The sequence below is a fragment of the Quercus lobata genome, chromosome 10 (assembly GCF_001633185.2).
Source record: "Quercus lobata isolate SW786 chromosome 10, ValleyOak3.0 Primary Assembly, whole genome shotgun sequence".
NCBI lineage: Eukaryota > Viridiplantae > Streptophyta > Magnoliopsida > Fagales > Fagaceae > Quercus > Quercus lobata.
The window spans coordinates 6,142,667-6,159,796 of NC_044913.1; the positions used below are offsets into that span (position 1 = coordinate 6,142,667).

General features: G+C 38.7%; 1 protein-coding gene across 1 annotated transcript; it reads right to left on the reverse strand.

The window, feature by feature from the left end:
- Positions 1–14,344: 14,344 nt before the first annotated feature.
- Positions 14,345–16,874, reverse strand: LOC115964158 (cytochrome P450 71A9-like). Its single transcript, XM_031083506.1, is given in 3 exon segments — positions 14,345–15,139; positions 15,945–16,290; positions 16,292–16,874. Coding segments are annotated over 3 exon segments (1,515 nt in total). The 5' UTR covers positions 16,849–16,874; the 3' UTR covers positions 14,345–14,527.
- Between the last annotated feature and the right edge of the window lie 256 nt (positions 16,875–17,130).

Sequence of the window (17,130 nt, forward strand, 5' to 3'; positions counted from 1 at the left end):
CTGTTCAGGAGTCTTTTCCCATTAATATGGCTAGGACGTTTATTGGTGCATTCAATGCGGAGGTGACGTCTTTTCCTTGAACCACTCCCACTCCGTACCCCCATATGAGTCCCATTTTACTCGCCTCTTCTTCTGGGGGCGCTTTGGAGGCTGCCTTTGATGACATGTCGTTCTTCCCTTTTAAGTCTTGGGATGTCGAGGACAGGGTCATCCTCGGCTGCATCTCTAGGCTATTTGGTCTTTCATTATTTGTCCTCGACAACTACTCTCCTCGGCACGGGCCCTGGGTCCTAATGGAAGGTGGGCCGGGTCATAAGTTCTCTGGCCCCACAATAGCCCCTCAAAATCCTGCTGTTCGGATCCTCAGATGGATAGGAGGGTTTTGATGACATCAGGCCTCTGTCAAAACCTGTCAATCCTTGTCACCTATCGGTTCCCGAGACTCTTCGTCTGCCCGAGACACGTTCTTGGAGCCTTTGGAAGGTGAAATGTGTCTTCATTAAATGCGGGCGGCTCTGTGCTTCCCACGTTCAACGGCGCGATGGTGATCTAACGGTGGAGATTTCCTTGCCTTTATGGGCGGGAAAATTCGTGCAGTTACTTTCGATGGGAGGTATAAATGATTTTTGGAACTGATTTGTCTCTTCACTTTTGCACTTAAGAGTTCTAGCGCATATATCCTGGGTTCATCCAAACTTTCATCCAAATTCAAGTCTATTTCCAGCACAAAAAGCCTGTTCGAGGAACCTTTCCTCTTTTCTGTAAGTTCTCTGTTTTCACTAACTCGTGCTTTTTCTTTTCTGGGTTTATTTTTCTCTTGTTCCTCTCCTTCTTCCGTCATCCTCTAAGTTGGTTCAGTAGTTTTTAGAGATGGTTAAATTGAGAAAATTGGTTGAGACTGAAAAGGTGATGGAAAAGTTCATCGCCGACTATAGGATTCCTCCTAACGTAAGTTTGAGGCACTGCAAGGTGGGGAAATGGCATCTTGAGAGAAGGATGGGTGAAGTGGTAATTCACATTCTCGCCTTCGTAAAGGGGGGGTATGAGAATCCCCATAGGGCAGGTAATGAGGAGTTACCTTAGGCATTTTCGATTAGCTCCCACCCAGTGCGCTGCCAACATGTTTAGGATTCTGGGTTGTGTGGATGCCTTAAACGAAAAAATGGGGCTAAGACTAACCCATCATGACGTAAACTGGTGCTACAATCTCCAAAATTTGAAGGGCAAATCCTACTACATGAAGACGAGAGACGATAGGGTTCGGCTAATCCAATGCCTTCCCGACTCCAACAAAGGGTTGAACAAGGACTTTCTTATCGTATCTGAGGAATGGCATGATGGCCTTCCTTGCCTGATGGTAGAGGGAGAACCAGGTGGGGTATAGAGAGTAGGAGGGTGTCACTCCTTTGTGCCGTCTTAATTTAGGGTGATTCGACTACTAACCGTGTACATGTCTCTTTTTGCAGATCCAAACGCCTTTCACCGACACTTTCATCTGATTAACCGGGTTGATTTGGAGACTGTTCTTCAAGCGGCGGTTTTTGTAAATAACGAGGATGGTCAAGTCAGAGCCGCTCACAAGATCTTAGGGTACGATCCCATTCAGAAGTCATTTGCCGACCCAAAGCACGTGATCAGCACTAACCATCCTCGGCTTCCGAAAATTACCATAGTCGAACAAGGGTTTTTGATCTCCGAATGATCTCCTGTCCCAGAGGGCATTCCATTGGTGGACTCCTCCCCATCTCATCAGGTAGCGGAGGACGAAGGTGAGTTGGGACTGTCCGAGGAGGGATTTGGGCCATTTGACCAAGCCGACCCATCCGAGGATCCTTCTGGTGATCTAGGTGACCCAAACTTGTCCGAAGCGGAACTGTTGTCAGTGGGAACATCTTCTCGAGCCGAGATGGATCTTAAGAGAAAGCCCTCGACCAGCTTATTCGACCTTATTGAAGGTCAACTGGGAAAGGGTGCACAGGGAAAACCGCAATCCAGTGTTCCAACTCCCCCGTCTCAGCCCCAGCCTGTCCAGACTAGGTCCTCGTCTACTAAGTCGCAGCCACAATCTCCCCGCCCCAAACTTCCTACTCCTCCTCAATCAGCTCTGCCTCCTCGGCCGGAGCCCGCTGACTCAAAGAGAAAGAGAAGTCCCAAGGGGAAGGAACCCATGAATGGGGGAAAATCCCAATCCTCTCAGGAGAGGGACGAAACCCCGCGGGCTCAAAAACAGTTAAAGATTGGGCACCAAAACACGGGGAAAGATATCGAAACCCAATCTGCCCAAAGCAAGGGGAAAGGGATCGAAGCCCAATCCACGCCGAGTGCTTGGCTTCCTGCCCCAATGCTCCACGGGGAGCCATTGTTGGAAAACGTGTCCATGAGGGACCTTGGAGACGGTGATGGCGGTTATGTGGCCGACACGTTAGGGAGAACCATGCTGCTTCCTACTGATGTGGAAGATTTGAAGAATATAAGGATGCAGGAGGTTTTCCTCAGCGCAAAGAGGTACTTGGGTATGGTAAGACTCTTGAAACCTAAGACTCTATCAATTCTTACTCCCAGATTTTCATTCATAATGTATTTGTCTCAATTGACAAGCTATCCAGGCCACCTATAGTATGGAGGAAGAAGTTAAAGGGCAGAGTAAGACCGCAGAGCTTGAGCGCGAAAAACACATTGATGCTGCGCGAACCCTTAAGAAGTCCGAGGCTGACCTCGCGAAGGCTAGGGAGGACTTAAAGGAGGCTGCCAGAGCCAGGGATAGTGTCGCGGCAGGTTTGACTGGTGCCTAAAAACAGGTCGAGGAACAGACAAAGCGCCTACTCGCTGCTGAGGAGCAATTGCAGATTGCTAAAGAGCAGATCAGCGATTTAAAGAAGCAACTGATCGAGGCAAATAATGCTAAGGACGTGGCGGAATTTGCCAAGGACGAAACCGTGAGGGCTAAGCAGGAGGCTGAGTTTGCCAGAATTGAGGCCGAAGTTGCTAGGGATAAGGCCGAGAAGAAGGGTTACGAGGCGGGGGTGGCTGAAACTCAGGCCTCCCTTAAAGCTCAAATCCTTGGAGTATGCAGGCTATACTGCTCCCAGGTTTGGGAAGAGGCCCTCAAACGAGCTGGGGTGGAAGGTTCGTCCGACTTGTGGAAGGCGGAGAGCGTATTTTATCCTCCAGCCATCCATGAGATCGCCTCCGCCAGCTTCGAGGATATGAGCGATCCACATGAGGCAGGGGCTGCTTAGTCAGAAGCTGCTCAGATCATCGTCCCTCCTGGCGAGTCGACTAAAGGAGGAGAGCCGCATGCTGCGACAGAAACACCTAGAGATTAGAATCTCGAGATGCCTAAAGAGGTTGCCAAGCCTACGGTCAGCACTCAGATCTCTGGTGCCGAGGAGCCAGCCATCTTTGTTAAGCCCTTACAGGCCATTCCCCTTACTGATGTTCCCCAGAGCACCGACACCAATCCTGCTCAGCCTTTCCAAGAAGGGGATGTCTCCCAGGGCCCCAAGGCTATACCTGCTCGGCCTTCCCAGGACGTGGCCAAAATGAAATCTAAGAAGTAGAAGCCCTAGCCAACTTTTGTATTTGTTTCTAGTCTAACTGTTAACTAGGTTCTCTTTTGTTTTGAAAACTTTAGAGTTTGCTTGTAGTTGAACTCATTGACCACATATATGAAATTTTTTTCTTCCTTTTTCCTTTAAATTACATGTTAGTTACCCTTGCTGATATTTACTATTGTTGCGAATCTCATGATTTTTGAACTAGTTATCTTAACATGTATGAATGGTTGTGCATATGATATATTTGGGATCACATCCCGGAATTCTAACGTACCCGCGCCCAAGGGGCGTTGAACTTGTGTCTGAACATATTTCTAGGGAGGTAAAGGCATCATCCGAGATGCCATGTGTGTTGTTAGGCCGAGCCTGGTATCTAGACTTTCTTTAAGTAGTTGGTTTCCCCATAGGTTTGAGTCCGAGAACCATACAATACCTTGATTCTGTCCAAAACTTAGATTTTCCTTAAGTAGTTGGTTTCCCCATAGGTTTGAGTCCGAGGACCATACAATACCTTGGTTCTGTCCAAAATTTAGATTTTCCTTAAGTAGTTGGTTTCCCCATAGGTTTGAGTCCGAGGACCATGCAATACCTTGGTTCTGTCCAACACTCATAATCTTCTTTAAGTAGTTGATTTCCCCATAGGTTTGAGTCCGAGGACCATGCAATACCTTAGTTCTGTCCAAAACTTAGAGTTTTCTTTAAGTAGTTGGTTTCCCCATAGGTTTGAGTCCGAGGACCATGCAATAACTTGGTTCTGTCCAACACTCATAATCTTCTTTAAGTAGTTGGTTTCCCCATAGGTTTGAGTCCGAAGACCATGCAATACCTTGGTTCTATCCAAAACTTAGAGTTTTCTTTAAGTAGTTGGTTTCCCCATAGGTTTGAGTCCGAGGACCATGCAATACCTTGGTTCTGTCCAAAACTTAGATTTTCCTTAAGTAATTGGTTTCTCCATAGGTTTGAGTCCGAAGACCATGCAATACCTTGGTTCTGTCCAACACTCATAATCTTCTTTAAGTAGTTGGTTTCCCCATAAGTTTGAGTCCGAGGACCATGCAATACCTTGGTTCTATCCAAAACTTAGAGTTTTCTTTAAGTAGTTGGTTTCCCCATAGGTTTGAGCTCGAGGACCATGCAATACCTTGATTCTGTCCAAAACTTAGATTTTCCTTAAGTAGTTGGTTTCCCCATAGATTTGAGTCTGAAGACCATGCAATACCTTGGTTCTGTCCAAAACTTAGAGTTTTCTTTAAGTAGTTGGTTTCCCCAAAGGTTTGAGTCCGAGGACCATGCAATACCTTGGTTCTGTCCAAAACTTAGATTTTCCTTAAGTAGTTGGTTTCTCTATAGGTTTGAGTCCGAGGACCATGTAATACCTTGATTCTGTCCAACACTCATAATCTTCTTTAAGTAGTTGGTTTCCCCATAGGTTTGAGTCCGAGGACCATGCAATACCTTGGTTCTGTCCAAAACTTAGAGTTTTCTTTAAGTAGTTGGTTTCCCCATAGGTTTGAGTCCGAGGACCATGCAATAACTTGGTTCTGTCCAACACTCATAATCTTCTTTAAGTAGTTGGTTTCCCCATAGGTTTGAGTCCGAGGACCATGCAATACCTTGGTTCTGTCCAAAACTTAGAGTTTTCTTTAAGTAATTGGTTTCCCCATAGGTTTGAGTCCGATGACCATGCAATACCTTGGTTCTATCCAACACTCATAATCTTCTTTAAGTAGTTGGTTTCCCCATAGGTTTGAGTCCGAGAACCATGCAATACCTTGGTTCTGTCCAAAACTTAGAGTTTTCTTTAAGTAGTTGATTTCCCCATAGGTTTGAGTCTGAGGACCATGTAATACCTTGGTTCTGTCCAAAACTTAGATTTTCCTTAAGTAGTTGGTTTCCCCATAGGTTTGAGTCCGAGGACCATGTAATACCTTGGTTCTGTCCAAAACTTAGAGTTTTCTTTAAGTAGTTGGTTTCCCCATAAGTTTGAGTCTGAGGACCATGTAATACCTTGGTTCTGTCCAAAACTTAGATTTTCCTTAAGTAGTTGGTTTCCCCATAGATTTGAGTCTGAAGACCATGCAATACCTTGGTTCTGTCCAAAACTTAGAGTTTTCTTTAAGTAGTTGGTTTCCCCATAGGTTTGAGTCCGAGGACCATGCAATACCTTGGTTCTGTCCAAAACTTAGATTTTCCTTAAGTAGTTGGTTTCTCTATAGGTTTGAATCCGAGGACCATGTAATACCTTGGTTCTGTCCAACACTCATAATCTTCTTTAAGTAGTTGGTTTCCCCATAGGTTTGAGTCCGAGGACCATGCAATACCTTGGTTCTGTCCAAAACTTAGAGTTTTCTTTAAGTAGTTGGTTTCCCCATAGGTTTGAGTCCGAGGACCATGCAATAACTTAGTTCTGTCCAACACTCATAATCTTCTTTAAGTAGTTGGTTTCCCATAGGTTTGAGTCCGGGGACCATACAATACCTTGGTTCTGTCCAAAACTTAGAGTTTTCTTTAAGTAGTTGGTTTCCCCATAGGTTTGAGTCCGAGGACCATGCAATATCTTGGTTCTATCCAACACTCATAATCTTCTTTAAGTAGTTGGTTTCCCCATAGGTTTGAGTCCGAGGACCATGCAATACCTTGGTTCTGTCCAAAACTTAGAATTTTCTTTAAGTAGTTGGTTTCCCCATAGGTTTGAGTCTGAGGACCATATAATACCTTGGTTCTGTCCAAAACTTAGATTTTCCTTAAGTAGTTGGTTTCCCCATAGGTTTGAGTCCGAGGACCATGCAATACCTTAGTTCTGTCCAAAACTTAGAGTTTTCTTTAAGTAGTTGGTTTCCCCATAGGTTTGAGTCCGAGGACCATGCAATACCTTGGTTCTGTCCAAAACTTATATTTTCCTTAAGTTTCGAGGATTAGCCCCTCGGCACAAGTGTGGGGCATTGACTTGATGTTGAAAGCCCCTAGAATTGCCCATGCCACTAGTGCTTCAAAGCGTAGCCCCTAGTGGAACTTTATATTAGGACAACAATAGCATGCTGCTGGAGATGACGGAGGGGCTTTCTCAGTCCCTTATTTGACAGGAGCTCGATCCTACCACCGCCTGTGCCAACGCACAAGCCTTTCTCACAGACGGCGCCAATTGTAAGGACTCAATTTGTAACGACCCCAAAATGGTATTGGGTTTGCACGTTAAGGACCCAAATAATATAATTTGTAGAGCGTGGGCTGAAAGGCTAGGCCTTAGTCACCGAACGGTGGGAAGTCATGATACTCATAGTGGACGCATAGAGGTGAGCTAAGGTTGTCAGTGGATCTTGTCCATGAAGTTTAATGTTCTTATTCTTCCTTTCCCTTTTTCTAGGTACCCTAGTTTCCGCCCCCCCCCCCCTCCCCTTTTTTGGTGCCTAAGTCTTTACATTATATAACCCTTCTCGATTGATCCTGACCTTCCATCTGTTGATCAGGTAGGTACCTACTCGAGTACCTGTCCCATCAGTCGCCTCCCTCTACTTTCTGTTAGTTGCAATAACCGAAGTCACACTGTTCAGGAGTCTTTTCCCATCAATATGGCTAGGACGTTTGTTGGCGCATTCAATGCGGAAGTGACGTCTTTTCCTTGAACCACTCCCACTCCGTACCCTCATATGAGTCCCATTCTACTCGCCTCTTCTTCTGGGGGCGCTTTGGAGGCTGCCTTTGATGACATGTCGTTCTTCCCTTTTAAGTCTTGGGATGCCGAGGACAGGGTCATCCTCGGCTGCATCTCTAGGCTATTTGGTCTTTCATTACTTGTCCTCAGCAACTACTCTCCTCGGCACGGGCCCTGGGTCCTAATGGAAGGTGGGCCGGGTCATAAGTTCTCTGGCCCCACATAACTAATTACATAATAAAATCCAAAATTTGGTATTAGATTTCAATTGAACTCCAAAGTTTTAATTGTACTAGTAGCAAGCCTATGCAATGTGTGGAAATATTACAAATTTTTGTGTCGATATATATATATATCCCTTTATAATAATAATAAAAATCCTCAATTGGTCTTAAAATTCAAATTATATCATAAGAAAACAGTAAAATTGTGTAATTCACCCAAACTTTATTTTTTCCATTTTTAAGTAAGTACATTAAAATGGACCAAATTAGATCAAATTGGACAAAATAGATCGAAATGGAACAAATGGACCAAAATGTATCGAAATGGACTGAATCATCGACCACATCACCTTTGTTTTATGGATTTGACTTTATACATTCATCTTGAAATATTTTTTTTTTCCCTAATAATATCTTGGATGGTTTTAACTTTACATATACCTTGTTTTTATAAGTTTATCTACTTTAATTTAGAAAGAACTCTTTCCACACTTTTCTTTTTCTTTATTACTCTTAATCTTTTTAATATTATCAAATAATTAGAGGAACAATTAGTAAAAAAAATGGTGACATGACCAATGATGTGACTCTATAAAAGCGTGACAACATTAAATGCTATTCTTTAACTTTTATATACTATATAGATTAATGTCAACTATTTAATTTAATTTATTTTGTCAATTTAACCTCTTAGTGAGTTTCTATTAATTAAGTTGATATAATTTTTACCAATTTATGGGTTCTCCATCTCATCTAGTCATTGACTTTTAAAATGTCTAAACATAAGAGAATAGAGATTATTTGGTTTGAATTTTAAAAACTATTTCTCACTTAAAAACCAAATGAGGTGAGGCCTAGATAGAAAACTCATTTGGCTAATTGTTTTGTAAAAACGAATCATAAAAAACACATCTCAAATTTATCGTGCAAATGCAAATTCTAACAACACCTTTTTGGTGTTTTTAGCTTCAACTTTATGCTATGACAACTTTGTAATTATTGGATCTTTGCTCCGGAACCCATTAATACCATTTCTTTTTCTTTTCTTTCCTTCTTTCCTTCTTCATTTTTAGCCAACACTGTCTTCCTTCATTTGCCATTGTCGATTCTCTCCCTTCTCTTCAGTGTCAGCAGTGCGCGCATGCGTGCACACACACTTAACTTGTAGGTTCATGCCCAATTTGGAGTCTTGATGGGTTAATTTGTTGAAAGTGAAGTTTGGGTTGATGGGTTCAATCAATGTAGACAACACACAATGTACTTGCTGAGTTTTGATTCGTGGGTTGGGGGAGGGGGAAAATCAGGAATAGAAACATAAATGCCAAATGAGTTTGTTTAGGGGAAGAGACTAGAGAGCAATAAAAAACAATTGTAATTCTCAAAACACAGGTTTTTGTTGTTTTTAAAAAGACAGAAATCACATTTTTATCCCTACATTGTCAGGCGATTTTCACTTTAGTCCCTATATTTTTACTGATTTTAATCCCTATCTTGAAAAACGCTTCCTGTTTTGGTTCCTGCCGTTACATCAGAGACAAAAAATACATACATGACAAATGACATAATTAAAAATATTTTATTTTATTTTATTTTAAAATAAAATAAAATTTTAGTTATCATTTAATTATTTAAATAATAATTATTCTTCGTGTTCTTCTTCAAGAACATGGTCGTTTAGAAAATAAGAAATTCAAGATTTTAATTATTTAATTTTTGTTTTATTTAATAATTGTTCTCTTCGGCGTTGGAGCTCTTTGTCCCATTGTCAATCTTGCTATCCTTGGTTACCAAGTTGGTCCCACCACGTTGTTCAACCATCCAGATTAGACTCATATTCTAGCACCTATGACCAAAAGCAAACCACTATGAATAATTTTTGTACCTTTTTGTTTGCGTAGCCGATGACGATCAGGATTATGCAATTTCATGAGCTTACCTTGCTTTGCTTTTGGGTTTGGTTTTATATATATATGTATATATATATATATATATATTTTTTTTTTTTAATTGGATTTTTTGGTTTTGTTTGTAGTGGTTTTGAAAGATCTGTGTTTGTTGGGTGAGCTGGGGGAGACAAAATAATAAAGTGTTTTATTTCTCAATCCAAAATGAAAATCAATATATAAAGTATAAATTGCAGATCCAAATAATATGTGGTTGAATGTGGGGGAGAGATCAATAGCAGGACAAATAAACCCGTCGTCGAAGGAGGAATGCGGCGATCTCTGGTGGTTCTGCTTCAGTCGTGTCTCTTTCTTCTTTTCATATGGTTTAGGACTAATATTTGTATTGTAAACTCCCTGTGTTTCTGTTTGGTTGGATGCCTGGCCAAACTGGATGTGTGCACTTGTTGTAAAGGGTTATGGTTGTGGCCGAGATCTCAGCTGTGACAAACAAAGAAAACAAAAATTAAATAATTAAAATCTTGAATTTCTTATTTTCTGGGCAACCATGTCCTTGGGGAAGAACATGAAGAACAATTATGGTTTATATAATTAAATGATAATTAAAATTTTATTCTATTTTAAAATAAAATAAAATAAAATATTTTTAATATTTTTTAATTCTGTCGTTTGTCACATGTGTATTTTTTGTCTCTGATGTAACAACAGTGACGAAAATAGGAAGTGTTTTTTCAGGATAGGGACTAAAATCAGTAAAAAACTAGGGATCAAAATGTGAATTGCTTGAAAATATAGGAACGAAAATGTGATTTTCGCCTTTAAAAATAATTTTAAAAAACACAAACCAAACTAAAACAGCCCTAGATGTTTTGAAGCCTTTATACACAACATTTTGTCATTTGCATCCTAGTTCTTCTATGTGGCATGTCTATGCTACATACAGATTAATTAAAATTAAAATATCAAGTAAAGAAGTTATTTAAAAAAAAAAAATCATCGAAATTACAATAAAATAATTATTGAAAAAAAAGAAAGAAATTACCTTAAGTTATAAGTTGGGAGATTATCTAGTAGTACTAATTTTTTTGTCTATAGATGATTAAAATAATTAATGAAATTTGTGGGTCCGAGAGTTCTGCAATCCGGCCCAAACTCTATCTGGGCCCAGGGCCCGTGCCGAGGAGGCATCTTGCCGAAGACGAATGATCAGTGGCCGAGGTAGCAAGGGGAACGGCTGAGAACTTACCCTGTCCTCGGCATTCCAGAGCTTCAATGGGAAGACCAACACCATGGTGTAGGTAATCCCCAAACAACCCCCTCAAGGGGATGTGAACGGAATGGGGCCCATAGGGAAGCAGGGTGTGAAATTGGACCAAGGAAAATGCGTCCCCTCTTCAGTAAATGCACCTGCCAATACCCAGAGCTGATTAATGAGAAAAGACGTTTGGACGGTGTAAACTTCGATCCGTGCAACTAATAGAAAGTTAGACGGGATGGTTGATGGGATGGATACAGAAATAAGCTCCTGCCTGACCTACAAGTGGAGGGTCAGGATCAACCAAGACGGACTATATAATAAAAAGGAAGGTGCCCCAATAGGGGGGTTGGGAAAAATGGCCAGAAACCAGAGCCTCCCAGCCCACCTCCAGGAGAAAGACTTCAGGGGTGTAGGGAAACTTAAACTTGCACGAACACCGCGAAAACCCACCGCCTGTCAACCAGGGCCTAGCCTTCCAAACCCACGCTCTACAAATAATATTGTTAGGGGCCTTTTTACGTGCGAACCCGACACTGTTACGGTCCGCCACGAATCGCGTCCTTACAAAATTCATTATATAATTTTTCAAAATTTTTGTAACAGAGTTTAAATTGAAATAGCAATTTGAATTTCTTTGAAATTTGATATTAAAATTTCATCATGAGCGAAAATAACTCAATAATTATGATATACTTAGTGTGAGTTTGAGAAGCGCGTTTTGTGCGTTTCCCAGCAGGTGCGTTTTTTTTAATGGGTCCCGTGCACTATTTATGAGACCTGCAAGTAATTTTTTCAGCAAAAACAACTTTAAAACAGGGTCCTACGACATTATTCACACATTTAAAAATTATTTTATTACAGTGTTTTCTGTTTTCAGCTTTCAGTAATAAGCGGTATCCAAACAAACCCTTATAGTGCGAAGAGGATTATTTTATGAGTCGAGATAAAAATTTTGTAAAAAATAAAGAGACAAAAGACCACTTGAAACAAGGAGGAAAAAAAAAGAGTTTTGTACTCACATAGTTACATGATTCACGTGGCATAAGGAGAAAACAAACACACATGCACAACCATAGTTGTTAGTAGAGTACAATACATATTGTATCATGTGTAAAAAGTTCCGTATTGTAAGAGCGTATTGTAAATGCTCATGAATCAAACAATGTAGTGTGCGTATCATATAAATTGTATTATATTGTAAAATTGTACGTATCGGACGATACATAGACAAATACTTTAAAGTTTTTTTTTTTTTCTTTCTTATATATTAAATTTTGTACTTTTATTTGAATCTAACAAGTTGTTAGACTACTACCGCACACCCTTGGTATGATGATCACTCCACAAGTATAAATACTTGTGAGGTGTGGGGGGCAAGAGCCGTGGTTCAAGTCTCCAGGAAGGAGCTTCACACACATATACACTTAGATTAGGCTAGAGCAGAATTTCTATTTTGTATCAAAAAACAAGTTGTTAGGCTTGTTTTTAACATAAAAATTATTAAGTTACTTAATTTAGCCTAACAAAATAACATGTCTATAATTTTTTTTTCTCTTTCTCCTACAAAATTTGAACTACACACTTGCACTTCATTTTCATATTTACAACTTTTTTTTTCATACTATGAATAAGGTATTAATTGATAATATAATTATTTTTATATTTTTTCATTATTGTTATAAGTCTAAGAAACTAAAATGCCAAGATGAAATATTTTTAAAATATTAAAATAAAGAACATGAAGAGATAGTAATAACGTTGACGGTGATGAAGAAAATTTCAATAAAGAAATAAGTTTTTAAAATGATGAACATTATGATAATTGTGGGGCACGAGATTTCAAATAAGGTACCTGTGCCACATGTTGTATCAATGGCTGAGGAGTCCATTGTCATGCCAAGGAGGCCACACGCTCGGATAGTAAGGCCACGTCAGTGGCACATTACCAAAGGAAGTCCTATTGTTGAGAAAAAGTTTTGTAGAGGGGGGGTTAGCCTTGACATGACTGAAGGGATGGTGACTGCCTCCACATTTAATGCATCCCACCTAACCTCCTGGCTGCATTTATGTGGAGAAGACCTCTGAACAATGCTGCCTTAGCCGTTGCAACTTACAAAGAGTTCGGGAAGGTGTCTGATGGGACAAGCACTTAAGTGGTGGACTGGACAATCAACAAATGGAGTGCTAAGATTGTCTAAAGGGAGCTATATAACGCGAGAGACCCTCCAAGAAGAGGAGGAGGGAGAAAATCTGTAGAGAAAACATTGTAGCATTAAGAACAGCAACTATAGTCAAATCTAAGAAAAATATATTCAAGAACTATCCTCCTCAGACATTGCCAAGGAAGAATTTTTGTGCACCACATTTGTATATTCATCGTTTTTACTTGCTCTCTTATTAGCTTTAGCCCTTAGATGGCGTTATCCACTTCATTAAAGCCTAGCTTTTTAGCCCACTCTCTACAAATTTATTGTGTTAGGCTCTTTGGGTCTTAATCCATTCATCCTTTGGACCTAAGAACTAAAAGCCCGCCCTTACAATAACATTAACTTAGATTGAGTTGATTAGGCAATATGACGAATATAATGAAAAAATAATTATTATTTTGGGTCATTTGTAATGTATATTGCTTTTGAGTTTAATCAATTTGAATATGTATGTTATAAACACATGCTAGTTTGATTTACTTAGTTAGCTTGTTAAATATTATTACATAAGTGATGAATGAATTTAGTTGAATATATTCAAAATTTATATTGAATATACTTTTTATATATGTATATTTATAATTTTTTTATAAATTTTATAAAGTGTTTATGTATGTTATGATACATGATACAATACGATAAACGATACAAAAAAAATAAAAAATTGATTTACGATACGATTCACGTTTTAATAACTATACACACAACCATAAAATTTGCCACAACCGTAACATAAAATTTTGGAGGAAAAAAAAACCTTAAATTATATGGTAGAAGCCAAAACTAATAATTATGATAGATGATAAAAGTAATTTGAAATAATTAATGGAATTTTCCTTTAAATTTTTAGTAATAAAATAATAATTTAAATTCCCTGAGTTTTTTTGGTAATAAATTTTTATTTAGAGTAAAATTGGGTTAATAATTTTAATGTTCATATAGTGTTTGTGGCTATAACTCTTTCAATTAGTCCATGATAAAAAGTTATAAGTGTGTAAAATAAAAGGATAAAAAGATAATATGCATGATATAATGAGAAAAATAAAAGATATGTAAAGAAAAAAAGAAAGCACATTCCCATGTGTATGTCACAAGTTTTATTGTATAATATTTAATATTGAAATAATTTTAGTTTTTTTTTTTTTTTTTTTTGAGAAAAAAAAAAATAATTTTAGTTTTATCTAATGAAAATTGAGAAGACCTTGTAAAACATACTCGAGGTACTACCATAGTTTAAAATAGACTTGACGGTCTTGTTCGACCAAGTAAATTTAGGAACCAACTCAAAGGCTGGTTTTTTAGTCACACAGATCTTGTTACACAATATTACTTTGAACCATTTGAACCACAATTGAATCAACCGGTTTACAAAATCACACACGGTTTAACATGGTTCCCTAAATATAGGATAGAGGATTTTCATTCGTGAAGTGATAAGAAAATATAAGTGATCCGTTAGGAAAAGTAAACTTTTACTAATGGTGCATGAAAACATGGCTTGGATATACAAAATGTGACTAGTCTAATAATTCAAGAGCTGAATTTTGCTAGGGATCATAAAAGTCCAACCAAGACAAAGTTATTTGAATCCATTATTGATTTGAGGTTTTAAATGTCTTCCTAAACTCAAATAGAAACAATTCTGCTGGTTTTGAATAGTAAAAAACATGTGGCCTTTTATTTTGTGCCCTAATTTTTTTACAAAAAGATTGCATTTTGTTTGTACTATATAGCCACAGGATTAGCTACAAGGCAAAGAGGAACTTTTTTGTGCATTGAAAGACCAATTGCTTCTTCCATATCCAAATCTTGTCTTCTTATCCCATGAGGCAATTCCCAATCAAAACGATGCAAGAGATTTGCTAGTGCAAGCTCTATTATCAGGATTGCAAAGTTCATTCCAGGACAACCTCTACGACCAGCTCCAAATGGTAACAACTCAAAGTGTTGTCCTCTAAAATCGACTGAACTATCCAAGAATCTCTCAGGTAGGAATTCGTTTTGATTCTTCCAATACTTTGGGTCTGTTCCTATCGATTTTGCATTGACAAACACCCTTGTCTTGGCTGGAATATGGTAACCTTCAATGGTGCAATCATCTGTTGTTTCCCTTGGAACTAGTAATGGGGCTGGTGGATGGAGTCTCAATCCCTCTTTTACAATGGATTTTAGGTACATGAGTTTAGAAAGGTGGTTTTCTTCAACCTTTGTTTTTCCCTTAACAGCTTCTCTCACCTCAGTTTGTGCTCTTTGCATTACAGATGGATTCCTTATCAGCTCAGCCATTATCCAAACAAGGATGGTAGAAGATGTGTCAGTGCCTGCAATGAACATGTCCTGTATTGTTTAACAATATTACAAACCCACACTGTTAAAAGGTGCAATAATTTATTGAGGTGATAAATTGTGATAAGTACCATATTACTTTTATTGAGACTACCACCATTAACATCTTTTTACTAGATTATCAATCACAAACTACCATTTTAATATGTGAAAATGATTATAAAATTTATTGTGTTTTGGATTTTTTTTTGAGTATGAAAGGTCTTACTTTATAACTTCCAAAGCCAATAGAAGGTTTTTTATTTTTTATTTTTTATTTTTTATTATTATTATTATTTTTTGTGAGAAGAAAAGCGGATAGAAGTTTATAAAGTAACATGTCGTGTTGCCCAAAAATACTAAATTTCTTATATTCTTTTTTGAGAACAAATTTCTTATATTCTTTATGGCTACTAAGGATGGCAATAGTTTATACAGTAACATGTACAATAAAATGTCATATATTGCTCTACAATTGCAAACTTTCTTTTTGGGTTCCAAGGCTGGCAAAAATTCATAAAGTAACAGGCATGTTATAATATAACATGTGTATTGCTGCCCATGAATAACAAAATTTACACTTTATGGCTTCAAAGGTGCAAAAGTTTATAAAGTAATATAATTAAATGAGATATCACCCGTCTATTAGTTGGGATAATACCTCTCCAAGCCTTAGGGTTTAGATGAAGATGGTGAATTTAAATTCTAGATATCTCGATTGAAAATATTAAAAGATGTCAATTTAGTGACAAACTCTTGGCATGTTTCATACTTTTGGAAAATAATAGGATGCATAAACAAAGTAAAAGGAGCATACCGTGAGAACACCCTTGATATGGTCACTACTAAGGGCAATAGCTTGGTTTGAATCTTTCTGAACTCGAAGCAATACATCAACAAGATTTTCATGCTCAGGTTCAGGCCTTCTGGGATCAAGGTGCTCCTCAATGACTTTGTCATAAATCTCATCCAATTCTCTAAAATTCTTTTCCAGCCTAGTTTCAAGGCCATTAAACTTGCTGAGCCACCATCCCATCCATGGAAAGAAGTCTGCTATGCAAAGCCCTCCCAATAAGTCCTGCGTATCATTAAGAATCCCATGAAATCTACTCTTGCTTTTATCTTCTCCGTTATCATACTTCTTACCAAAAGCCACTCGACACAATGTTATTTGCTAGCAAAAGTGTTAATTCACTTAAATTAACCGGACCCGACGAAACAGCTATGGAATCAAGCATAAGTGCAACCTCTTCATCCCTCACAGCCTGGAAACTTTGGACCCTCTTTGCACTAAGTAGCTCCAAGATGACAATTTTTCTGACCTCCCTCCAGTACTCACCATAGGGAGCAAATGACACAGCAGAGAGATTGTAACTGAGCTTCTTTGCAGCATATAGTACAGGCCTGCCTGAAAAAACAAGATCGTGGGTTTTGAAAATCTCTCTTGCTATATCAGCTGAGGAGACTACTAAAGTGGGGATTGAGCCTAGTTTCATGAACATGAGGGGTCCATGTTCATCAGAAAGGTGTTGAAGTGATCGATGTGGTAAGCCACGAAGTTGGTGGAGGTTGCCAATTAGAGGCAACTTACTAGGACCAGGAGGGAGCTTCTTCGATTGAACAAGCTTCTTCCTCTGTTTGTTCATTAACAAAAACAAAATGGGTGCAAAAAAAGCAAAGAAAATGTAATAGCTTTGGAACAAGGAAGAGGAGGCACCCATGTCCACATGAATGTAACAATATAGACTACATAGTCCCATTGAAACTACATATATAGAACAACATAGCAATTTCTTGACCGTTCGGTTTGACCAAGTTACCTAGGAACCAATTCAAAGACTAGTTTTTTAGTCACAAACCTAACCGTTCGGTTTGACCAAGTTACCTAGGAACCAATTCAAAGAGATCTTGTCCATTAGTATTTTATAAGGATGTGGAGCCATGTGTATTTTCGATTCAAAGAGATCTTATCCTAACTCCAGTTCCTTTTCTTTTGTGACTCT